This window comes from Helianthus annuus, chromosome 5, assembly GCF_002127325.2.
Source record: "Helianthus annuus cultivar XRQ/B chromosome 5, HanXRQr2.0-SUNRISE, whole genome shotgun sequence".
In the NCBI taxonomy this organism is placed as follows: Eukaryota; Viridiplantae; Streptophyta; class Magnoliopsida; order Asterales; family Asteraceae; genus Helianthus; species Helianthus annuus.
The window spans coordinates 12,193,482-12,220,330 of record NC_035437.2 but is presented as its reverse complement, the minus strand read 5'-3'; the positions used below and the strand labels follow the sequence as shown (position 1 = coordinate 12,220,330).

The 26,849-nt window shown below is 36.7% G+C and overlaps 3 protein-coding genes and 3 long non-coding RNA genes across 6 annotated transcripts; all 6 read left to right on the top strand.

The window, feature by feature from the left end:
• Nucleotides 1-4,089: 4,089 nt before the first annotated feature.
• On the top strand, nt 4,090-4,527 carry LOC110942680. Its single transcript, XM_022184451.1, has one exon. It carries the CDS (start codon nt 4,090-4,092, stop codon nt 4,525-4,527), a length of 438 nt encoding a protein of 145 aa, XP_022040143.1.
• A 1,228-nt stretch (nt 4,528-5,755) lies between these two features.
• Nucleotides 5,756-13,727, top strand: LOC110939982. The gene is made up of 3 exons (XR_002592669.2): nt 5,756-5,830; nt 7,042-7,097; nt 13,446-13,727. It is a non-coding gene; the product is annotated as an uncharacterized LOC110939982 (long non-coding RNA).
• On the top strand, nt 7,888-9,501 carry LOC110939983. Its single transcript, XR_004894154.1, has 3 exons — nt 7,888-8,299; nt 8,884-8,972; nt 9,363-9,501. It is a non-coding gene; the product is annotated as an uncharacterized LOC110939983 (long non-coding RNA).
• LOC118492517 lies at nt 11,630-13,223 on the top strand. The gene is made up of 3 exons (XR_004894153.1): nt 11,630-12,041; nt 12,626-12,714; nt 13,085-13,223. It is a non-coding gene; the product is annotated as an uncharacterized LOC118492517 (long non-coding RNA).
• A 3,166-nt stretch (nt 13,728-16,893) lies between the features above and the next one.
• LOC110939981 (NADH dehydrogenase [ubiquinone] 1 alpha subcomplex subunit 2) lies at nt 16,894-19,054 on the top strand. Its single transcript, XM_022181545.2, has 3 exons — nt 16,894-17,119; nt 17,218-17,324; nt 18,698-19,054. The coding sequence occupies exons 1-3, from the start codon at nt 17,034-17,036 to the stop codon at nt 18,799-18,801; spliced, it is 297 nt and encodes a 98-aa protein (XP_022037237.1). The 5' UTR covers nt 16,894-17,033; the 3' UTR covers nt 18,802-19,054.
• A 4,932-nt stretch (nt 19,055-23,986) lies between these two features.
• LOC110939980 (40S ribosomal protein S15a) lies at nt 23,987-26,243 on the top strand. The gene is made up of 4 exons (XM_022181544.2): nt 23,987-24,120; nt 25,428-25,578; nt 25,664-25,824; nt 25,957-26,243. Exons 2-4 carry the CDS (start codon nt 25,446-25,448, stop codon nt 26,053-26,055), a joined length of 393 nt encoding a protein of 130 aa, XP_022037236.1. The 5' UTR covers nt 23,987-24,120; nt 25,428-25,445; the 3' UTR covers nt 26,056-26,243.
• Nucleotides 26,244-26,849: the final 606 nt, after the last annotated feature.

The following is a 26,849-nucleotide window of genomic DNA, read 5'->3' as shown; positions in this document are numbered from 1 at the left end:
AAAGTTGTTTTTATAACAACTTAAATGTTACATCTCCTATTCTAATCGTGCATTCTCATGTTTGTCGTTTATATAATATGTCTGTTCAACGTTTCAGGGTGCACGCACAAACAATTTCTCGACTGCAAGCCTCTCAATTATGATGGTACTGGAGGTGCAGTGGCATTTGTACGATGGACAGAGAAAACTGAGTCCACTATTCGCATGAGCCGATGCACTCCTGAACAGACAGTGGTTTACGCTACAGGGCTATTTGTGGACGAAGCTCTAACTTGGTGGAACCTTCAGGTTCAAACTCTAGGAGACGTTGCAGCCTACGGGCTAACTTGGGAAGAATTAAAGGAACGAATGAGAGAAAAATATTGTTCTAGAGCTGAGCTGCAAAAGCTGGAGACAGAATTTTGGCACCTTGAAATGGTAGGTGCCGACGTTTCAGGATACACCCAAAGATTTCATGACTTATCACGAGTGATTCCGTATATGGTCACTCCGGAATTCAAAAGAGTCGAACGATACATATGGGGTCTTCACCCTGAGATCAGGAGTCTAGTCAGCTCGGCACAACCTACCACCATAACTCAAGCTGTTACCTTAGCAGTGAGCCTCACTGAGGAGGCAGTGAGAATGAAGAAGATTCCTGCAAAGGGTTCGAAAAAGAAGGAGACTCACGTAGAGTCTACTAGTGGTGGAAAGCGAAAATTTTCACACTCTAACAAGGGTATGCGTGTGAACAACAACGACGGCACCAATACTAACAAACGAAGGGAGGTAAACCCACCAAGAGGTGGCAAGGCTTTCACAGCAACCAACGAAAGTAGGGGTAAAGGCTATTTAGGCACCCTGCCTAAATGCGACAAGTGTAAGTATCATTATGAGGGCCGTTGTGCAAAGTGTGATAAATGCGGTAGAATAGGCCACTATAAGGAAACATGCTGGGTAGGAAGGGGAAAAGGAAACACAAACCGTGGAGGAAATGGTAACAACAATCAAGGTAGAAATGACAACGGGAATGGAACTGGAAACAGAAATGGAAACAACAATGGCAACGGAAATGGAGCTGGAAAGGGGCAAGGATGCTACAATTGTGGTGACAACGGGCATTATAGGAAGGATTGCCCTAAGGAAAACCAGGCTCGTGGGAGAGCTTTTGTGATCGGAGCCCGAGATGCACGACAGGACCCGAACGTTGTTACGGGTACGTTCCCTATAAACCAACACTTCGCATCCGTTCTATTTGATACTGGCGCAGATTTTAGTTTCATATCTATAGAATTTAAGAATATACTTGGCCTAGATTCGAGTAAGCTAGATGTCACGTATTCTATAGAATTGGCGAACGGAAAATTAGTCGAAGCGGATGAGGTTATTAAGGGTTGTACACTCGAGCTTGGGGAGCGAAAATTTTCTATCGACCTTTTACCCGTTGGGTTGGGTAGTTTTGACGTAGTTGTCGGAATGGATTGGTTGTCCGACAACCGGGCGGAAGTAGTTTGTCATGAGAAAACTATCCGCATCCCACTGCCAAATGAAGAAACGCTTGTAATTCATGGGGAGAAGCTTGAGACACCCCTACGAATCATTACGTGTATGAAGGCGCAAAAGTGTCTCCGAAAAGGCTGTATAGCTTTCCTCGCCCACGTAGTCGACAAGGAAACCAAAGAGCCGAAGCTAGAAGACATCCCTGTCGTGAAAGAATTTCCAGAAGTCTTTCCAGAAGACTTACCTGGACTGCCTCCATAGCGCCAAGTGGAGTTTCGAATTGATTTGGTGCCAGGAGCGGCACCAGTGGCGAAATCACCATATCGGTTAGCTCCGTCAGAAATGCAGGAGTTATCTACTCAACTGCAAGAGTTACTAGATAAAGGATTCATTAGACCGAGTTTCTCACCTTGGGGAGCTCCGGTACTATTTGTTAAAAAGAAAGATGGTAGCTTTCGCATGTGTATAGATTATCGGGAATTGAACAAACTTACTATTAAAAACCGTTACCCGCTACCGAGAATCGACGACTTGTTCGATCAACTACAAGGCTCAAGTTATTACTCCAAGATCGACTTGAGATTGGGATACCATCAGTTGAGAATACAAGAAGAAAGCATCCCCAAGATGGCTTTTAGAACTCGTTACGGACATTACGAGTTTCTCGTTATGCCATTCGGCTTAACAAATGCGCCAGCGATGTTCATGGACCTCATGAACCGCGTGTGTAAGCCGTATTTGGACAAGTTTGTGATCGTGTTTATTGACGACATCCTAATATATTCACGGTCAAAGGAGGAACACGAACAACATCTAAGAGCTATATTGGAGCTTTTAAAGAAGGAACAATTGTACGCGAAGTTTTCTAAATGCGAATTTTGGATTCGCGAGGTGCAATTTCTCGGACACGTGGTGAACGAGAAAGGAATTCATGTCGATCCGGCTAAGATCGAGGCGATAAAGAACTGGGAAGCGCCTAAGACCCCCACCGAAGTACGACAATTCTTGGGATTAGCAGGCTACTACCGAAGATTTATAGAAAATTTCTCAAAAATTGCTCAACCGCTAACGTCCCTAACGCAAAAGGATAAGAAATTTGACTGGGGCGAGAAACAAGAGGCGGCTTTTCAGCTACTGAAAGATAAACTTTGTGACGCACCTATTTTATCCTTACCTGACGGTACCGATGACTTCATGGTCTATTGTGATGCATCGCATCAAGGTCTCTGTTGTGTTTTGATGCAACGGGACAAAGTTATCGCGTACGCGTCTCGCCAATTGAAGGTGCATGAGAAAAATTATACCACGCACGATCTTGAGCTAGGTGCGGTGGTATTCGCGTTAAAGATCTGGCGTCACTACTTATATGGTACTCATTGTACAATCTTTACAGATCACAAGAGCTTACAACATATATTTGATCAGAAGGACTTGAATATGCGGCAACGACGATGGGTCGAATTATTGAACGACTATGACTGTGAGATAAAGTATCACCCGGGCAAGGCGAACGTCGTGGCGGACGCCTTGAGCCGCAAGGAACATGCAAAACCTCTGAGGGTGCGGGCCTTAGAGATGACCATACAAACCGATCTCACCTCTCGGATTCACAATGCTCAACAAGAAGCGCTTAAACCAGAAAATATACGAGCCGAATTTTTACGAGGAATGGAGGCACAATTGGTGCCAAAGGAGGATGGAACACTGTACTTTATGGGACGAATTTGGGTTCCATTATTCGGTGACCTACGAACGATTATACTAGACGAGGCTCATAAGTCAAGGTACTCTATACATCCGGGATCGGATAAAATGTACCAAGACTTAAAAGGATTTTATTGGTGGCCTAAGCTTAAAAGTGACATTGCTACCTATGTCGGAAAATGCCTTACATGCGCCAAGGTTAAGGCGGAATATCAAAAGCCTTCAGGATTACTGAAACAACCTGAAATTCCCGAATGGAAATGGGAACAAATCTCGATGGACTTCATTACTAAGTTACCCCGAACCTCAAGAGGTCACGACATGATTTGGGTAATTGTTGATCGACTTACAAAGTCCGGACATTTTCTTCCGATCAGTGAGAAGGATAGCACTAAGAAACTGGCTGAAATATACCTCAAAGAGATCGTGGCACGACATGGAGTGCCTGTTTCTATTATATCGGACCGAGATGGTCGGTTCGTGTCAAGGATATGGCAATCATTTCAAAAGGCCTTTGGATCACAACTGAATCTTAGTACGGCCTTTCACCCTCAAACGGACGGCCAAAGTGAACGAACGATACAGACTTTGGAGGACATGTTACGCGCTTGTGTGATGGATTTGGGTGGAAATTGGGATACCCACTTGCCCTTAGTGGAGTTCTCATACAATAATAGTTATCACACTAGCATTCAGGCCGCCCCGTTTGAAGCTTTGTATGGACGAAAGTGTCGATCCCCGCTATGTTGGGCGGAGACCGGGGATAAACAACTCCTTGGTCCGGACTTAGTTCAGGAGACCACAGACAAGATCATTCAAATACGAGACCGTATCAAGGCGGCTCGCGATAGACAAAAGAGCTACGCAGACAAGGGGCGCAAACCATTAGCTTTCGAGGTCGGAGACATGGTATTGTTGAAAGTCTCGCCTTTGAAGGGCGTAGTAAGGTTTGGTAAACGTGGAAAGTTGAACCCACGCTTCATTGGACCTTTCGAAATACTGGAAAAGATCGGAACAATTGCTTACAAATTGAAACTACCAGAAGAGCTTAGTAGTGTACACGACACGTTTCACGTGTCTAATCTCAAGAAAAGTCCTACTCAAGAAACGGTCGTCATCCCAGCGGACGAGATACACGTTAACGACAAACTCCAATTTACAGAGGAACCTGTTGAGGTTACAGACTGGAAAGTGCACAAGACACGGAGGAGTCGTAGGAAGTTGGTTAAAGTTCGCTGGAACTCGCGTCACGGACCCGAGTATACGTGGGAACGTGAGGATCAAATAAAATCCAAGTACCCTCACCTGTTTCAAGACTCCCCTGCAACCAGTAACACGACTTGAATTTCGGGACGAAATTCTTCTAACGGGGGGAGAATGTGACAACTGGCAAAAATAATGGTAATTCCGTACAACTTAAGCACTTGATTTAACGTTTAATTACGTTCATTACGATTTAATTATTGCATGATTAGGTCGTACAAAGTCTAAAAATCATACGACATGGTTAAATATGCTAAACCATATTGAAACATTCACTGCGTCGCGAGAAAACTGCAAACTATGTCCTAATATGTTGGCAAAATGCTGAAAACACTATTCACCTGAACACATTATTCATGCCAGCAAGTTCCGAAAACTGTCTGAACGAGCGACGAAGGGCATGAACGCACTTTATAGACGAAATACAAATAAAAATCCCTAATTAGGGACACTAAACACCAAAACATATTAAACTTTCCGGAAAAAAAAAAAACACACCTAAACATAAAGTGTCCGATCCGCGCCAAAACTGTAACAAAAATAAATTGTCCGCAACACTAAAATACGGCATTTTGATGTCCGTGGAACTTGTAAATAATATTTTACAACTTAAATAAGCTTGGAGATATCATTGGGATATCCGAAACACAAGTTACCGGTGTTTCATCGCAACGTACGGAACTTGTCCCCTTTTTTTATCCGAGGGACTAGTAAACAATATTCGTATCACCTTAACGCCTAAACAAATCTTCTAGCGAACTAGTTAGCGATATTTTGGTGTCGTAAATGCCTTGAATAAACGCTATAAACCATCGCTCCCGGTATGATATAACACTTTTTATACAATACCCGATATCAAACCGACGAGCGAACTAGTGGCATTTTTACTATCCAAAACCTATACCCACTAAACTAGTAAACAAATTTGACCTTGTTTATAATCCTAAACTACCCTTAACATCTAATTACCTAATTACATCTAATGACCAAAATATCTAGGAACATTAATCAATTTCTCACATGTCTAAATTAAAAAATAAATAAATAAATAATAGTCACATCTAAAATCATAATCTCGGCCATACCTCCTCCATGTCTCAAAGATTTGTCATGATTCTTGAAGTGTGGATGATAAGATTTACATTTACCAAAATTTCATGTGTTGGAAATTATAATATTTTACTACCATCTTACCACAACATCCCTTTCTCTTCTTTGAATTTTCGGCCAAACACCCCTAGAAAACCCTTCAACTTTCAACAAAAATTCAAGAGATTCCTAGTGATCCCCATGGATTCGTAAGTCACATGAGGTGTGTAAAGTCTTGGAGGCACTTTGGAGCTTAATCTTCTTCTTAATCTTCATCTAGACCTTGTGCAAAGTTGTAAGACTTCATACTACTTATTTTAAGCTTGTTATAACATGTAGATTACTAAAGTACATGTTAATCATCTTGAACAAAACATAAATCAAAGATTAAAACACTAATCTTTACATAAAAAGTCTACTAATGTGATATATTACGTGTAGATTATGTTGCGTTGTGTTAGATGATACTTATGTTTATGTTGATTATGTTAAAGTAGGTTGTTTACAAAGATGATCTTGTGTAGATTAGGCTTGTAATGATGATCTAAACATTTTTATGTCTAGATCTTAACAAGATCATCATCCATCTAATACATGAACTTTATATTAAACTTGAAAATGATTTATGGCCAAAATAACTTTTATAAAAGAAAAAAAAATTAATTAAACATCATGATTTACACTATAAAAGTGTTAAAAGTATGTTAGACAAAGTATGTTAAATTTATTTTTCTAGTAAACTTGTTAAAAGATTTAATAAGTGCTATCATTTTCTTATTAAAAATGTGATTATGAATATATAAAGTTCAAAGGTTATATGTATAATTATGTGGAAAATATTACTTGAAAAAGTAGTGTTATGGAACTTGATTTGAAGTTGATTGTGATTATGGACTTAAACGTGAAACTAATACGTTTTTAAGACGTGGAAAACGCCATAGTTTAGGGGAAATTATGGCGAAATTTTCTAAAAATCTAATCACGTTTAAAGTATAATTAACGAGGTGATTAACGGGGTTAAACGTGATTAGTGATCTTAATTGTCATTAAGAAAGTTTTAACAAAAAGGTTTAAGTCCTAAACTATGAAGGTTTTTGATAAAACAACTTATATATCTTTATAAGTTAAAAAAAAGAGGTTATTTATTATATCTATGTATATATTTTTTTAGGGAGAAAAAAAAATATATATGTATATATTTTACAACCTTTATATGTGTATGTGTATAAATACATGTGTATTGTGTGTATGTACTAGAGTTAGGATTCTACAAACTAAACACAAAATACACTACACATAACAAACTCCAAAAACATGTCGACGAAAGAATGTAAAATACATGAGAAAACGAATGCAAGTTATATTACACTTTGACATGAAGCGCGGATAACAAATGTCAACATATTTAAAATACACAAGGGTTCCATATACAATAATGTTCAAGATGAGCAACGTGTACATAAATTAACATAAACCCAAGTGTCTAATGAGTTAGAGCACTTGTAGGTTATTACGCGCTAATTGGATACCCGAACTGCTAGCATACATACGGACGCAAACTTGTGAGTTTATGTCCCCCTTTTCTTTTAAACGTTTTTGGTTTTACAACTCTCGGGGGGAAATACATGTTACTATGGTATGGTTAAGCAACAAAATGAATTAGTAGATCACGTGCGAATAGGCTGATACTTAAAGCACCATTAATCTTGTTTAAGACCACGGAACAAAGGGGGTAGATCTATCGGGTACAGGGCGAGCCCCACTCATGGGTCCTTGTGTGGCCACATGGAGTTTCCTTTGTTACCCTCGCCGGGTGGACCGGTACTAAATCGCTTACGGGTTGGTGGCTTCCTATGTCGGCACACATATTAATGTCCTAGCTACACATTAATGATCAACATTGTAACATTCGTCAAAATGGACTCCAAAAAAAAAAATCCGACACGTTTTGAAATTCGGATCCTAATCCTTGAAACTCGAAAGCTCCGCGAAATAAATAGTTCAAATATTTCTATCCTAATTTAATTCGGTTATAAATATGGTTATTTATTTATTTATTTTTTTTAACTAATTTAATTAAATATCATCATTACAAAAAAAAAATAAAATAAAAACTTTGTCTTTTATAACACAATCTAGTTAGTCATCTTACGATTCAAGTTAGTTAACCAAGTTAATATAGTTGGTCAAGTAATTTTTAGTTAAGGGTTTAAATTGTAACATTACAATAAAGATTATTGTTTTAGAAAACAAGATAGCAAACCAACAGCTTCTTTCCTTTTCCTTTTCTTTTTACGCGTACAGCTCTTTTAAATTTGCCGCCAAGACAAAAAGTTGACAACCATTGTTTCCATTTTTTTTTCGCCGATTACTCGGTGATTGGCAATTGATTCCGCGTTTCTATTCTCGGCTACAATCATTCCGTGTTTCCTTGTATACAAAGGTTGAACCTAGTCTACAAACAAACATCATTCATCCTCTTCAATTTTCGGAAACTTCGACTCTTGCCAAAATCACGTTAACAAGGAACTTATATAAACGACATTCTCACGGCCGTTCTCAACGCACCTCTCTCACAACTTAACTTTCCTCTTTCTCGCAACCCACCGGAGTTCGAAGTCGCCGGAGATCGAGTAGGCGACTTACGGATATCACGTCGTCGGAGCTGATGAGAATTCGCACATCATCTTTTGGTTCGCGCTGGTTCACGTCGGAAGCCAACCGAGGAACTACGGACATCGCGACAAGGATTGTTTTCATCTCGGTATACATTTTTTTTCCTAATCAAATCGTTTTATTTTCTGTTTCATGAATTACTGAAATATGTATAATGAAATGAATTAATAGTGTTTAACGAAGAAAAAAAAAATAATAATAATACATGTATGTTTGTCGCTGTTGTTATTAAAGAGGATGTCCATGTCTTTTTTTTGAGAAAGCAAGAACAGAACAAAGAAAAAGGAAACAGTTTAGTCCTTTGCATATGTTTAAAAACAATGAATATGAAACTGCTAAGAAGTGTTTTTTCTTATAAAATAAAAATCGAAACATTTCCGATCCAACTGTTATAGCTCAGTGGTTTTGGACGCTTTTTTTTTTAATTTTAGATTTTATTTTTTATATACAATGATTTTCTTTATTTTCTTATAATAAATAATATGTTTTACTTTTAATTCCTTTTTCTCTTAAAACCTAACCCTTAAATCCACTAACAACGTAAATAAGTAACGTTTTCATTATATTTTATTAACATTAATGACGAGTTAAATTATAAACACCTAATATGCAATTCATAAAAATTAGGATATTTATTTATTTAAACTTATAGTGACCGCCTCTCGCTTTTAGGTTAATTCCTTCTCTTGTTCGTTCTCTTGGATTATTTCCCAATCTTTACTCGCGCGTTATTACAAGAAATCGCAACGCAACTCAACCATGTGAGTATACTCGCTCCCATTTTCGTTTTAAACACATTTGGGTGCAACATGTATTCCATATTCAAATTACACAACACTTGAGTCTTGTTTTAATCACACTCTATCCACATTTAAACATGAAATAATTTGATGCTTGTTAATCTCTTATGTGAACGATGTTGAACGATGTTGAACGATGTTGAACGATGTTGAACGATGTTGAACGAGATTGAACGATGTTGAACGAGATTGAACGATGTTGAACGATATTAAATGACAAAGTAGTAACATGTATCATCTTATTCATGTTGGATATGAGCACATTTAAACATTTTATTCTACTATGCTATGTATCAAACTTGTATACTCGCCAACATATTTTTGTTGATGTTATTTTAATACATGTTGCAGGTTGATAGTCAAGATGAAGAAATCAAGTTAGGATGGACTAGATACCCATTTTAATAATAAACCATGTTTGTTGCTATTTGTCTTTATATGAAACAATGTATTTGAATTTAGTCATTTATGAAATTTGATTTAATCTATATTGTCACAATTAGTGTTATGTTGTTTTGAGCAATTTGTTCGTCTCATCCCGATGTTTCCGCCATCGGTTGGGGTGTGACAGATTGGTATCAGAGCCATAACTATAGGGAATTAGGTAGGATTGTCTTACTTTTGCCTAGCCTATAGTAGGAGTACTCTGATACCAGATTGGTATCAGAGCCATAACTATAGGGAATTAGGAATGCATTGCCTAGTCTATAGTTTAGGAGCTTTTTCATTATGTGTTGCTTAAAACAACTTCCCTTCTATCTTCTTTGCTTCCCCCTATTCTTTTGGACTCTTAATATACATGCCTTTCCTAAGGCTAACACAATACACACTTGGAGGCCTTGAAGACACTCTTACAATACAATCGAAATGATTCATCAAGATAGGGGTGATTCCCACACTTGGTGATGATTTTCATTCAGCTATGCTTTGATTTTTGCAGAAATCTACCCTCAAGTTAGGAGTGATATCCAAACCTTGAAGGGAGTTTTCCATTTCATATTCCAGTGGACCCTTATCTTATGATAAGTACCAACCACATTAGGGTACGATGTTATCAAGTTAGAGGTGAAACTTGTATCTTGTTTAACTAGTCCCATTCCTCGATTTTCATTCTCGCCAAAGTTTCGATTTTCCCAATCGATTAAGGACGTGTAGTAACTGGAAGGACAAATATCGTTAATCGCTTCTCGATGAGAGTATTTGTCTATTAGGCCAAAGCACGCTTCCTTAATTCGAAAAGGACTTCGATTTACTTTGGAATAGTCTTATGTTACGTTCCGTGACAATCCATGTTTTACGTTGAATCTCTTTTATGCTATCTCAATTTTCATGTGTTTTACATTTGTACGATATATATCATTCCCATCTAATACATGCATGCTAGTATACTTGATTCGTGATTACTGGGTTATTCTTATGTGATAAACTTGTCCTTTAACCCACACCTTAACATGTATAGCACTATGCGTAGTGCTATAGGAGTAGCGCCCGCCCGTATTCTAGTGGTCATGTTAAATTAACAACATTACACCCTCTTCGTTGCGATGATGTTGGGTAGTCAACTTTGCGGTACACGATGGGTTGACATGTTTATTCACATGCCAGTGATACGTTAATCTTGTTAACTAAGTGTGTCATGTGGATTGTTCTAAATTTTATGCTAATACTCATATTCCCAAGTTTGTCATCAAGATAGGAGTGATTTCCTTACCTTGACGATCAGCTTCGCTCAATTTTCAACTTCACCAATGAGCTAGGGGTGATTTCCTTACCTCAGAGGTAGTTGCCAACTCTTCTTCGTTTTCAATGAAACTTTATAGTTGAACGTTATTTCATTTCAAGCTTGAAGACACGAATCGCCACTATCTTCGCAATCTAAAACAAATAATAATAAGCTCTCATGAACAAACTAAATTTACGATGCTTTCATTATCTATATTACACTATGTTAAATTAATGATTATGCTATGTGAAACTAATTCAATCCTTTATATGCTATATGAAACTATGTGCTATATAACGCCTTCGTGAAAACAAATTCCTTAAACAAAACATCATGATCAAAGTCTCATCTATTTTTTTTCTTTTAAATCTTTAGATGTCATCTTTTCAAAAGTTTTTTTTCTCTTAGATTTCGAGGACGAAATCTCCTAAAGTAGGGGAGACTGTAACATTCGTCAAAATGGACTCCAAAAAAAAAAAAATCCGACACGTTTTGAAATTCGGATCCTAATCCTTGAAACTCGAAAGCTCCGCGAAATAAATAGTTCAAATATTTCTATCCTAATTTAATTCGGTTATAAATATGGTTATTTATTTATTTATTTATTTTAACTAATTTAATTAAATATCATCATTACAAAAAAAAATAAAATAAAAACTTTGTCTTTTATAACACAATCTAGTTAGTCATCTTACGATTCAAGTTAGTTAACCAAGTTAATATAGTTGGTCAAGTAATTTTTAGTTAAGGGTTTAAATTGTAACATTACAATAAAGATTATTGTTTTAGAAAACAAGATAGCAAACCAACAGCTTCTTTCCTTTTCCTTTTCTTTTTACGCGTACAGCTCTTTTAAATTTGCCGCCAAGACAAAAAGTTGACAACCATTGTTTCCATTTTTTTTTCGCCGATTACTCGGTGATTGGCAATTGATTCCGCGTTTCTATTCTCGGCTACAATCATTCCGTGTTTCCTTGTATACAAAGGTTGAACCTAGTCTACAAACAAACATCATTCATCCTCTTCAATTTTCGGAAACTTCGACTCTTGCCAAAATCACGTTAACAAGGAACTTATATAAACGACATTCTCACGGCCGTTCTCAACGCACCTCTCTCACAACTTAACTTTCCTCTTTCTCGCAACCCACCGGAGTTCGAAGTCGCCGGAGATCGAGTAGGCGACTTACGGATATCACGTCGTCGGAGCTGATGAGAATTCGCACATCATCTTTTGGTTCGCGCTGGTTCACGTCGGAAGCCAACCGAGGAACTACGGACATCGCGACAAGGATTGTTTTCATCTCGGTATACATTTTTTTTCCTAATCAAATCGTTTTATTTTCTGTTTCATGAATTACTGAAATATGTATAATGAAATGAATTAATAGTGTTTAACGAAGAAAAAAAAAATAATAATAATACATGTATGTTTGTCGCTGTTGTTATTAAAGAGGATGTCCATGTCTTTTTTTTGAGAAAGCAAGAACAGAACAAAGAAAAAGGAAACAGTTTAGTCCTTTGCATATGTTTAAAAACAATGAATATGAAACTGCTAAGAAGTGTTTTTTCTTATAAAATAAAAATCGAAACATTTCCGATCCAACTGTTATAGCTCAGTGGTTTTGGACGCTTTTTTTTTTAATTTTAGATTTTATTTTTTATATACAATGATTTTCTTTATTTTCTTATAATAAATAATATGTTTTACTTTTAATTCCTTTTTCTCTTAAAACCTAACCCTTAAATCCACTAACAACGTAAATAAGTAACGTTTTCATTATATTTTATTAACATTAATGACGAGTTAAATTATAAACACCTAATATGCAATTCATAAAAATTAGGATATTTATTTATTTAAACTTATAGTGACCGCCTCTCGCTTTTAGGTTAATTCCTTCTCTTGTTCGTTCTCTTGGATTATTTCCCAATCTTTACTCGCGCGTTATTACAAGAAATCGCAACGCAACTCAACCATGTGAGTATACTCGCTCCCATTTTCGTTTTAAACACATTTGGGTGCAACATGTATTCCATATTCAAATTACACAACACTTGAGTCTTGTTTTAATCACACTCTATCCACATTTAAACATGAAATAATTTGATGCTTGTTAATCTCTTATGTGAACGATGTTGAACGATGTTGAACGATGTTGAACGAGATTGAACGATGTTGAACGAGATTGAACGATGTTGAACGATATTAAATGACAAAGTAGTAACATGTATCATCTTATTCATGTTGGATATGAGCACATTTAAACATTTTATTCTACTATGCTATGTATCAAACTTGTATACTCGCCAACATATTTTTGTTGATGTTATTTTAATACATGTTGCAGGTTGATAGTCAAGATGAAGAAGTCAAGTTAGAATGGACTAGATACCCATTTTAATAATAAACCATGTTTGTTGCTATTTGTCTTTATATGAAACAATGTATTTGAATTTAGTCATTTATGAAATTTGATTTAATCTATATTGTCACAATTAGTGTTATGTTGTTTTGAGCAATTTGTTCGTCTCATCCCGATGTTTCCGCCATCGGTTGGGGTGTGACAAACATGTTCATTTACGCTTTACATACCGGATTTCGATACTTAAACTTTCAAATGTTTTACAGATTCATTTGATGCTTACGAACTTAAAACACATGAACTCGCTCAACTTTTGTTGATGTTTTCAAACTTACATGTATCGAAGGTAACTAAGTGGATCTTGGTGCAACAAATTATGAAGTTTCAAGTTTACTATGAAGACGATGTCATCCGTATTTTGGAGGGTTTGATCCATATATCCCGTCTTCGAACGGGACATAGGATGCAAAACCTCGTTATTTCAAAAACTTTATTTTGAACAAGTCTTGTTTGTAGAACTTATAAACTTATGTTGTCTTTTGCTACAAAACAACTTTTGACTTGTATCTTTACATTATGGAATGGATGAACATCGTGTATGTTTTATATCATATAGTTTGTTTACTTACATCGTATGCTGTGGAAACCGATCAAGTCACACTACGCGCTTCCGCCTTTGACACGGGTGTGACACTCAACTTCCTTATTTTCGTACAAGAATTTTGTTATAAACAGTTCAGTTTTAAAACTTTAGTTCCCGACCTCTGATCGGAATTTACTTTGGAGGTATTAAAGGCCCATATTCCAGAAAGCTACAGTCAAAATTTCAGCTCAATCCAACTGTCGGATCTCCGGGAAAATCGATTCTAAGGGGCTGTGTTTTTATAAAAACACAAATAAGAGCCGCTATGAAAACGAGTTTAAATCTCGAGTTTAACAACTCTATTTTACATTTCCACCATTCAAAGTGATGATATATATGTTACAAGGCTATAGGGTGTGGTCATGACCCTCATGACCACCATTGCCCTCCATGTTAGTGCCATGTAACCCACATCTAATCCACCATCCACCACTACCCTAAAGGTGTGGTCATGACCCAAACCACTAGCCACTTATTTATTTTAATTTATCTTTGTCTAAAGAAAAAGGAAATGATTTGTTTAAAAATGGAAAGGAGGACCATGGTTGCCATGGTTTAATCCATGCAAACCATGGTTGATCAATCAAGGGGGTGGTGTAACATTCCATTCATGTTCCTAAGTGGAAAATCATGTCCCAACCATGATCCCCACACCCTATAGCCTAAGATTTGTATACAAAAATCAAGATGATCCAACGGTTACATTTCGCAGATCGTCCGATTCTTTGTAACTGGGTTATAGAATCACATTCTGGACAGATTTGATTTATACAATTTTAACAACTTTAAACAGTGATTTAGGGAAATCGGAGCTTACCATTGCGTTCTAGCATCGATAATTGGTTCCAGGTTGAATCTCACAAATCCAACCACCTCCGGCCACCGCGAATCGCCGCCAAATGTCGCCACCGGCCACCCCTCTTTCTCTAGTTCTCTCTCTCTTATTTCTCTCTTTAACTTGAGAGAGAATTCTGCCCAAAATGAGCCAAAAATGGGCTTTTATACATTGGACTTTGGTTATTTACATAATACTCCCCTCATGTTTGATTTTTATAACAATGGCCCTTCAAGTTCGGGCGAGTCACAATATGAGGTAGCCGTATTTCCCGGAACCGAACCCATCATATTTATCGACATATATTACCAGAATACATTCCATTACAATATGTTGCTACACAACAAATTATTTTCCCTCATTTCCCAACGAATTATAAAATAATATTTTATAACTTCATCTAAAATGGGATGTTAGCCTAGTATTTTATTTCATGAGATACTCATATGGAAACGAGTTACTCGAATTTAAAATTCGAGTTTTGGGGTGTTACAGAACATGAACAAACCCTAATTTATATCAAATCATAATTAGCCAAATTCATTTCCCAAAGTCAATGGTGCGAGTATTTATCGACAATTCATGAATTCAAAACAAGACTAACACAGTTAACATAATCTTCAAATACACGATTGTTAAATCAACAATCTACAAATCAAATAATGTGATAAGAACCCTAAAACCTTACCAACTCTACACCCGAGGTTGATCGTGATGGATTAGCCTCCAATCTTCATGAAGTGCATCTTGTAATCTTCCAATTTCGGGTTGCAATCTTCAATCAAATGGATGGATTATGAAAAATGGTGTTAGAGATGATGATAGATGATGGATAATGGTTCCAAGAGATGTTATATAACTCCCAAAATCGAAATCCCCAAATCAAGCATTAAAAATCGGAATTAATGACGTTTTTTTTTTTACCAAAACGGCGATTTTGACCAGACAAGGCTGTCGCCGACGCCATAGAAGGGTGTCACCGACGCGCTAAGCTTCCCGATGCACTCATTTTCTACTTACGGACCCCTTACATGAACCATATGGCGTCAGAGACGGCCCCTAAGGGTGTCGCCGACGCGATTTTAACCAATTTTTCCGTTTCTTTCATTTCTTCACTCTGGGTTCTCCTAGCTCCGATCCAAAGCCTTGTTTAACTCCTGAAATGCACCTTAAACTTATCTAGACCTGCAAAACGCAAACTGTATCAAATTAGGGCATTTGAGAACTAAATTCACATAAAAACACAAATTTAAACACGAGAAACTAAGAACTTTTAACCACGTATCAGTTATTGGTAGCTTTATAATTTTATATGTTTAGTTAGTTAGTTAGTTTGTCTGAAATTTGCTTTAGAGAAAAAGAATCTCTCTCAAATTCTATTCCTTGAGAATAGAGGCATGGTTTACTTACATCCTACATTTACATTTACATTTTGTTGTGGGTACGGTTGTTGAATAATGTGGGTGTTTAGGATTCCTTATTTTGGAGCTACTTTTACTTATTAACTTATTAGAAGTTGAAATGAATCCCAAACACCATATGAGAGAAAGACTTTTATGGCTAAAAGGAATCCCAACTTTTATGGCTTGAAATTAGGGCTGGCATAACGGGTCAACCCGATCTGTTAAGACACGAACCCAAAACACGTAAACACGAACACGACACGAAATCTTATCGTGTCAGATTTTTGAAACACGAACACGAACTGTTAATAAATAGGTTACACAAAACGACCTGTTAAGACACGAAAAAATTACCAACGTATCATACGATCTGTTTAAGACACGAACACGGCCTGTTAAGACACGAACACGACCTGTTTAAGACACGAACACGACCAAATTGGGGAAGCCGTAAACCGAATTGTGAATGGTGGTGTTTGTGAGAGAGATTTGAAAATTAGGGTTTGGATTGTGGAAAAAGAACCGCGTGTGTTTGTGTATAATTCATCCAAGGTCCCATGACTAATGACCCCATGTCTACACCCACATATAGTATTTTATTAATTTTTAATTATTAACATGTACTTAACGGGTCTTAACATGTTAATGAGTTTTAACCTGTTTAGACACGAAACCTGTTAAGGTCTTATCGTGTCGACCTGTTTTAGACACGAAACCTGTTAAGGTCAAACACGAAACATGATAACTTCGTGTAGGTTCGTGACGTGTTATTATGTTTGTGTCAGAATTGTCAGCCCTACTTGAAATGGCTTAAAGAAGGAAAAATTGAGAAGTAAGAAATTCTAACTTCTCATAAGTTAAGGAATCCCAAACACAAACACCCCCAATATATTTCCTATTAGGCTGTTTATGTCAATTGAGAGAGTTAGAGGACTAATCTGTAACTACTCCCACATTCTTTTCTCCCCCAGCTGCACGGCGACCATTTTACAAATCTCAGAGCTGCCGCAACACCACCGTTGATTCAACACCACCGGATATCGGAGATCGGAGATGGCCTGGATCGGACAGTTATCGAAGAATCTGAAAGAGCTACGAGTCCTCTTTTGTCAGACTTCACCCGCCAGTTCTTCCACAAGGTATCATCACCTCTGCAGTCTCGAATTCATTCAATTCGGTTTGAATTAGTTAGATCTGAAACGTAGCTATTAATTTACTAATTCTGTTTTGGTGACAGAGCGTTTGTTGAGAAGAATTACAAGGAGTTGAAGAAAGCAAACCCTAAGTTGCCGATATTGATTCGCGAATGCAGCGGCACCGAGCCTCAACTGTGGGCAAGATACGGTGCGAATATCTCTGTTTTAATGTTATACTGACTGTATATTGTGGTTTAGTTTGAGATTGTACTGATGTTCTTGTTGATTTTTGTGATAATCTAAGGCTGAGATAACTACTCTGTGAATTAAACTGTATATTTGATATTAATTATTTGACTTTGAGAAATGGAGCTAGCTAGAACATATGTAGTTTTACAACGTGCAAATTTTCATTTGTGAAATGTTAGGTTTAATATTAAAAGTTAATGTGGCATCTGTATGCTGTGTATCTAGTTTTTTGAAGTCTCTTGGTTTGTTTACACCTGTTAACAACAACGTATGACGCGAGCCATAACTAAAATTAGAAGTCGGACTTTTGGATGGATCGAGGATGTCTTTTAATGTCGCTTGATGATAAGAAATTGGTGAAGTTGCGCGTGAAATTGTTGGCACAGTATGTTATTTAGACATTTGTTGTGTGTAGTTCTGCTTTATGATATGACTTAGGTGTATGCTGGTTGTTGGTTAAAGACTAAGTATGCGTATTGATTACTAACCACTTGTACGTAATAAGTTAGCAACCAAGTAAGGTTCAAATAACAGGTTTATCTGCATATTTTGGCTACAGATTCTAATGATCATAGGAAATGTTTTAATCTAAATTTGAAATGATATGTGTAGTCTATACTGGGGATTTGGAAATATAGAGTTACAAATAACTCTTTCAAGAGTTTAGACCAATAACTACATGATAAGCATGTCATATCACACCATTTGCGCAAAAAAATGGAAAGATCTCATTTTGCTTTTCCTATCTTATAGTTTAGTTGAAAAACACAAGCATATTGATGTGATTTGAATGTAAGAGAATTGAAGTGGTGCCAGTAGTTGATATTGCCTCTGATTCTCACATGCAAGCTTCTAAACACAATATCTGATAATTTCAGAATTCCGATAAACACAAGCTTGTGACATTCCTTTTTCTTGGACTAGAGACTGCTTAGCGTCTTAAACACTCTTGTCTTATTCTTCTATGGAAAGCACTGCTTTGTTTATTATTTGAATCAAGAATCATATATCTGAACATTACTACCTTATAGATTGTTTTATCCTTTAATTTGAGTTTCTTAGTTCTTAAACGGATTTAACCGAAGGCTTCAATCTTCCTTGCGGGTTTGAACTTCGAATACATGAAACACTATATTGAGATTCAAGACACAATTGTGTGTTAGATCACTGTATTTGAACAATTCATGCATTATTGATTGTTAGATCACTGTATTAGAACAATTCATGCATTATTGATTGTTAGATCACTGTATTAGAATAATTCATGCATTATTGATAACACATCATCTGTCCCCTGGTGTCGTACTTATGTGCCTTTTGGTTTATGTACAGACATGGGTGTCGAGAAGGGTATTCGTCTGGAAGGGATGACAGAAACACAGATCTCTAAAGCATTAGAGGACCTTGTGAAAGCTGGGGCATCCCTCAAATCCTAAAGCATCTGCACTTAAGCTGTGTTCATTTTTTTGAAAACAATAAGTCTAAGATCAATGGGAGTCGCTCCTCAGGTGACATGAACATTTCAACAGTTGAACATGAATTTGTGTTGTATTGCACCATTTACACTGGTGCCTGATCCAGTGAAGTGGGTAGTTTGACTTGACCCGTTTTGTATCGTACTAAAAAATATTGTTTTGATTTGTGTTTACTATCCAATCTTCCCAATGCTTAGACACAAGCTTATAACTATTGGCTCGGCTAGACGTGAAGACTGAAGAGGTCTCTTAAGTTTGAATTCAGTTAATTTAAGTATCAAGGTTTCTGCTTTTCATCACACACTTGGTTAGAAAAAAATGAAAGGAGCCGTCTAAATGCGTTGAGCTTGCTTTTTTTTTTTTACATTTTTCCCCACTTTGTCATATTATCATATATATCTTAAAGTACAAAGTCGGTGGCCTTTGCCACCGACCAAAACACCTCGCCTTTTTCCTTCTCAGCTTTCACTTATCTTGCAACGTGTGTCCCCTTCTGCTATCATCTCCAAGTGCTACTTTCACCTTTCTCTCAGATGAGAACAATCGGAAGTCCTCAGTGCAAGATTCAGAGGATTAGAACGCATAAGAAATCAAGAAATCATCAAATTCCGGTAACGCTATAACGAATTGCAGTAATGGGTTTCACGATTTTAGCTCTAGGATTTCAAATCTTTTAGAGGGCTTTGAAGTTGCAGGCTACCAGGACCTTTATTTTGTTGTTCAGGTGAGTTTCCCTTAGCACATTCCTTTTAATTCACAATCTAGGGTTTCTCAACTGAGTTTAGGTTTCATGTGTGCTGCTCTTATGTCAAACTGAATGAACTTGATTCATGTATGTATGGTTGGTTTTGTTATTTGCCGAAGACAACGGCTTTATGAAATTTTGCTGGGATGTCTCGACGTTTATAAATGTAAGTAAACTAAACTATCATATGGATAAATTTGCTTTTTTACAAATTTTGGTGAATGAAAGGGACATTATCTAACTATCTAAGTGTGTATCCCTGCTAGACTTCCAGACGAATATATCCATTAGTTAACCACTTGCTTCTTTACTCAATTAACTGCTGTTGTTTGAAGTGTTGTGTTGTGTTGCGTTTTTACCCACGAATCGAATAAGAAATGAAGAATAATGTGTTTTGGTTAGTTTTCAAAATAGGACCAGAGTAAATGAAAGTAAACTTTACCATGTGTATGATAAATAAAATAAAAGACATTTTACCGGAAATTTGTACAGTTGAATAGTGATATCCCATGTAAATTAAATGAGTTTGTGCCGTAAAACTATTACTTTGGATAGCGAAAATCAAATTCAGCTATCATGAAACTAAATATGCATTTAATTTGAAAATAATCCCTACCCAGTTTCAATACTTTTCGAATATGCCTTTGAACACTTCTATACACGTCAAACATGGTGTCAATGTGAAAGGGCGGTAGATCTTGTAGGGCGTCATATCCGAGAGATCGGAGAAGGCGTTGCTGGTTGAACTCGGTGTTGACAAAGGTCATAAAGAGGCCTTTGGAATTGAGGTTTTTAGGAAGTTTTAACGTTCGGTTAACGTGACCTTGCGTTAGTGCTGGTATTACATAAAAAAAACGATATCAATATAGTAACACCAAAAACTTAAAAAAATCTCAAATGCCTCGGCCTTTTTTCCTTAACCCAAAATCACATCTTCATTTGAAACCATGTACCAGGCTAAAGAGACTAATGTGTCTCGGTGTGTGTTAGTGAGTGTGACACAGTGAGAGCAACTCCTCCCCAGTCCCTCTCATCCTTCTCATTTCCGTAACCGACGCCGGCGAAGGCCTGGTCTTTTGGCTAGCCCGTCCTCCCCTCTAGCTTCATGTTGTGAGACTGTGTTTCCAGCGGCATCGTGTTGACGACAGGGGCTGCATCCGACTGAGTTACGGAATTTCTTTGAATGTATACAGAATAGGAAGCGTGTACGTGCGTGTTCTGCAAGGAAATGATAATATGCGCATTCGTTGGGCCACATTAGGCAATATCAGATTGGATAAAATTGCTTTGAAGCAACTGGGCCAAGGTACTAGCTGCGCCGCTATCAGATAAAACAAAACGTATAAACATTCTAGAGGTGCACAGAATAGCCATTTACCTAACTGTTAGGGCGCCGGAGCCGAGAAATCGGAGAAGGCGTTGGTGGTTGAACTCGGTGTTCACAAAGGTGATAAGGAGGCCTTTGGAATTGAAGATTTTAGCAAGTTTTAACATTCGATTAATGTGACCTTGGTGTTGGTATTACATAAAAAACCAATATCAATATAATAACACCAAAAACTTAAAAAAAAAAAAATCTCAAATGCCTCGGCCTTTTTTGTTTTACCCCAAATCACATCTTCATTTGAACATGTACCAAGGTAAAGATACTAATGTGTGTCAGTGTGTGTGAGACAGTGAGAGCAACTCCTCCCCAATCCCTCTCATCCTTCTTATTTCCGTAACCGATTCCGGCGAAGGAAGGGTCCGTTCGTCCGTCCTTCGTCTAGCTTCTCCTCCCCTCTAGCCTCATGTTGTGAGATTGCATTTCCAGCAGCATCTGACTGTGATACTGAATTTCTTTTACCGTATACAGAATAAGAAGCGTTTACATGTGTGTTATGCAAGGAAATGATAATATGCGCATTCGTTGTGCCACATTAAGCAATATCACGTTGGATAAATCTGCTCTTAAGCAATTGGGCCAAGGTACTAGCTATGCCGCTAAATGTATAACACATTCTGCAAGTGCACAAAATAGCCGTTTACCTAACCGTTAGGGCGTCAGAGCCGAGAGATCGGGGAAAGCGTTGGTGGTTGGCCAGGTTACTAGCTGTGCCGCTATCAGATAAAAGAAGATGTATAACACATTCTAGAGGTGCACAAAATAGTCGGTTACCTAACTGTAACTGTTATTAACAAAAATTGTAACCGGTTCGATTTGTGTGCGTTGCGGCTGTATACGAGTGGGCGATGATGGAATTATTTGACCTGGACCCAACGTAGGTCCAACATGCTAACAAAACAGAATAAAAACTACTTTTAGACAGTTTTTGTAGCAGTTTTGAAACATCAATAAAGACTTTTAAACAAGGCTAATGATGAAAAAAATTGCCACCAGCTTTTTCTTATTCACAATACACTAATACACAATTTAGAGCAATGAAGAAAGGGCAACAGGATGAAATGTGACTATTTAATATCACACTCACACACTTTACATAGATAATAAATACACCTTTTCTTTAAAAAATATAGTCTTATATTTTTTCTAATAATAATAATAATAATATTCTACATGTTTTCTCTTTGGCTTATACGAACACGCGACACCATTTTATTTCGTACCTTCTGCTTTTTATTTAATGTTTAGGGATTCGTTTTATCATTCTTGATCAGTACTGTTACAAACCGAATCAATACTCACCGGACAATATCAATGTTATCAGAACCGGTATTGATATTCATTTTTTTCACTTTCGATCGCTGTACAACATAAACAAATAAAATTTGTGATTGTACGATATAAATTCGATTTACGTTACGTTTTGATCGAATCGCAATGCAATTATAGGATACATTGAGTTCAATCAGATACGTTCGAACGCGCGTTTTCATATGGTTAACACATCACATAACGCTTAGACTAATCCGTTCGATATTTGCGCAGTACCCGCGCCGCAACCAGTGGCGGATCTAGGATTCCGACCAATGGGTAACGTGTTATAAATAAGCCGTAACGAAATCGGAAAAACGTCAAATTTTTCCAAAATTTACACAAATTTTTCCAATTTTTTTCCGACCAAGGGGTAGCGGGGGTTACCCCTACCAAAGAGGTAGGTCCGCCCCTGGCCGCAACGCGCGCGGGTCTTATTCCTAGTTAAACTTAAAATCTACCCGCCATAATTTGAGCTCACATATGCAATTGAACTTGATAGCATACAACTCAAAGTTATTCTAAGATTAAAATTTGATTAATGTTGTTAGAAACCTGATTAAAAGGCGATAACAAGTAATTTTGAGAATTTTATACATACACAATTTGTTGAGAAAATTGTTCATGAAGGGGTATTTTTTAGAACATATAAATGGTACACTCTCTGAAATCTACGTTAGTGTTTATGAGACCAGAAATCTCAATCTCTTGGGGATGAACACCTGCCACACACCTTGATACTGTTAGTCTACAGACCCTTTGGTCCACGATAGTCAACGAAACTTTAATTAAGCAGGGTAAAACAATACTATTTCATTAAAAAGAATCCAAACTTTTGTTTTTAATAATTTTAGAAACTTTAGGCTTTAAAAGACAACTAGATAAAAGTGAAAGTGTAATATTTAAGAGATTTGAAGCTCAACTATAATTCATCTTTGTCAAAATCCCGTAACGTTACAACACATTAGAAATCATAATGAACTTTTTTGAGGGCGTTTTTAGCTCATGATACGAACTTGGGTGTTTTTATGGCATTTTGGAATCCCAACCGTCTACAAATTCTGTGACTGAACGAAGAGACATTTTTTTTTTGTTGTGAGAGGAGCTACTTGGGTAGCTGACGACGTTTTATAAAGATACAATCGTGAATAATACCTAATAAATTATACATTTGTACACATATTTTTCTAACGTTTTTTTCTAATACACTGATAGATTTTCTTAAAAGGTAGAGTAAATTTCAAGGATTGTCCTTTATCTTTATACCCATTTTCAGGCGTTGTCCTTTATGTTTAAAACAGACGAGTTTTGTCCTTTATGTTTTCATATCATATACGTTTTGTCCTTTAGGCCTAACCTAGTTAGTTTTTTAAGTTAAATTTGGTCATGTGCTTTGCATATGAGGGCATTTTTGTCAATTCAAAGGTTGCAGAAGCTTTGAGCTGTAAATCTACCGTTGAACTTACCTTTGAATTGACAAAAATGCCCTCATGTGCAAAATATACGACCAAATTTAACTGAAAAAACTAACTGGGTTACGTCTAAAGGACAAAACGCGTATGATATGAAACATAAAGGACAAAACTCGTCAATTTTGAACATAAAGGGCAACGCCTGAAAATGAGTATAAAGATAAAGGAGAATCCTTGAAGTTCACTTTTAATTCTTTTTTAAATTTGTGACAAAGCTCGTATAGTTTAGGGGATTTTATGTAACTTGACAAAATTACCCCACTTTTGACGCACCCTATATAAAAACCTAAACCCTAAGTCGCACCTCGCTTGCTGCAACTCTTCACTCGTATCGCACTCAGAACCGCCGCTGCCATTTTTGCTGTGAGGTAAACCCTAGTTTTCTTGATCTACGACCGCGTCATGTACCGACACTCGTATCTTCATCTATCTATTGTATTTGTTGACATTATTTGTTTCAATTCGGTTTTTTTATTGTGCGATCTATCAACTTTTTTATGTGATTAATGTTGATCTGGTTTTCATTGATTAGTGTGCATTTAAATTGGAAATTTGTTTGTCAAGTGTCAGTTACATTTAACTGTTTTAAGGCAAATTGATGTTTGTGGTTTGGTTAAGTGGTGCAATTGCTAGCTTTGTTGAACTATTACAGCAGTTGAAGTAGTCTCTGAGATAATTGTTGTTTGAATATGTGAGTGCTTTTTTTCTTTTTAGCTATGCAGTTAATGCGGTGAAATATCGGATATCGGTCAAGGACCGATATTTGAAATATAGGTTATCTTGGTGGGATGTCGGTAATTTTAATATAATGCAGATTTTATATATATAGCAATTTAACACCAATAATTCAGTGATATATCAATTATATCGGTCAAATATCGGTGATATATTGGTTATATCGGTCAATATCGCCGATAATATCTGTACCGATATTTGACACCGATATTTTACTAAGGGATTGATATGACCGATATATCACCGATATTAACTGCATAGTCTTTCAGATGTTTGTAATGCTAAATAGGGACATGCTGTTTTTATGTTACTTTGGGTTTGTGGTTTGTTTATATGCAAATTATTGAAGTGAATTTGAAAATCGCTTCATTTTGAAGTTGAGTTGAGTAACCTGGAATTTAACTGTGGATGGTTTGTTTATAAGAATCAGAAACAATCCAAATTTGACTAAGAAATAATTTTAATTCAAGTTGTATACCGTTGCGCCTGATATTGTTTAATGTCATAACACAAATTAACAAAAAGCTTAACATCAAATAGTTTTCTATTTCTAAGTATATATATTTGGTTCTTCTGTCTGATTTGGTTTAATGTCCAACTAAAACTAAAAGCAAGCATGAAGTTCAGTTTGAGTTTCAACTCAAGTTGAAAACCTATAAACCAAATTTGATTTTTTGTTTTATCTATTCATATTATAGATAAAAAGCTAAGAATTTTCAACTTGATCAACAAAGCCAACTTTAACGTTTGAAAGAGAATAAGCTGAAATTGAGCAATAACGCTAAATTGTCAAGTTCACCGAAGGGCCTGGTTATGAGTCATGACTTATGAAGTCTTATGGTGCCACGGGCGGAATATGGCATTTTAAAGTGCAAGGATAAACAAGTAAAGTTTAATGTTTTTTCTAGCTGATGTTTACTTTTCTATTGTTCTCTTGCAGTGTCTTGAATTTGTAAGGATGGTGAGAGTTAGTGTCCTAAACGACGCCCTTAAGAGCATGTACAATGCTGAAAAGAGGGGGAAAAGACAGGTCATGATTAGGCCATCTTCAAAAGTTATCATCAAGTTCCTTATGGTTATGCAAAAGCATGGTATGTTCTATTCTGTTCTTTTTTTATTCACACTTTTTTTAAACAAGATCTGAATAAATGACGTCTTTCTGGTACTTAACTGCAGGTTATATCGGTGAGTTTGAGTACGTCGATGACCACAGATCTGGTAAGATCGTGGTTGAGTTAAATGGACGCTTGAACAAATGTGGGGTTATCAGTCCTCGTTTTGATGTTGGTGTCAAGGAAATCGAGCCCTGGACTGCAAGACTTCTTCCATCTAGACAGGTAACCTTTCTTATAACCTTAAACTACGTTGTACACATAGCTAGTTTGATGGGTCAAGTAAAAGGTTACGGTTTGGAACATACTGTTTTGATGTTTTGTAATAAAAAGTTAATGTCTTGAATACAATTGCAGTTTGGTTACATTGTGTTAACCACATCGGCTGGAATCATGGATCATGAAGAAGCTAGGAGAAAGAATGTTGGTGGTAAGGTGCTCGGTTTCTTCTACTAAGGCTTTTGAGATTTGAGGGATTTTCCTTGAAAATTTCATATTAGGGTAGAGAGTGAACGGAGTCATGTTTATGTTTTGAGATTGGATTTTGTTTAACGGGATCATGATTTGTGTTGATTCGTCATTTTGGGTTTTGGTTTTTGGATTCTGCTATAATGTGTTTTCATACTACTTGTGTATGCTTGCAACCCTCGTTCTACATTTGTGTCGTAATCTAATACTTAACAATAAAAGTTTGAACATCTGACGCAAACGTCATACTTTTAAAAGCCGATACATTAGGTAATATCGAATACACTAACATTGTATAAAAGGGTACATCAAAATGATTCATATGAACTTATTTTTACACACAGTTCATCTAAACCATTACCGAAAGACAACGAAAAATAGCATCTTCTTGTGTCTTGCCAAAGATTGTGTAGCTGCCCAACTATTCGACATAGTTTCGCTACTTCACTACCCTAGTACTGGTTGCACGGCTACTGCCACTGTCATCGCCATGACCTTCCTTGATCCGCTGCCCTAAGCTGCTGCCAAGCGTGGCGGCGGCATTGTTGGACTCCACCAAAGCTTCAAGTATGTGACAATGTGAGTCTAAGGTGTCAAGAAAGTGATTTAAGATTTAGTTGAATATAAAGAGTTAGTGGTAGAGCATATTTGAAGCATATTCTTCACGCATTAACCATTATTTTCAATATATGCTTCTTATAATACCTTTTATATATAAAGGTTTGATAATATATGTTTGAAAAGTAGTATAACTATAAAAATGATATAGTTATGTCACAATT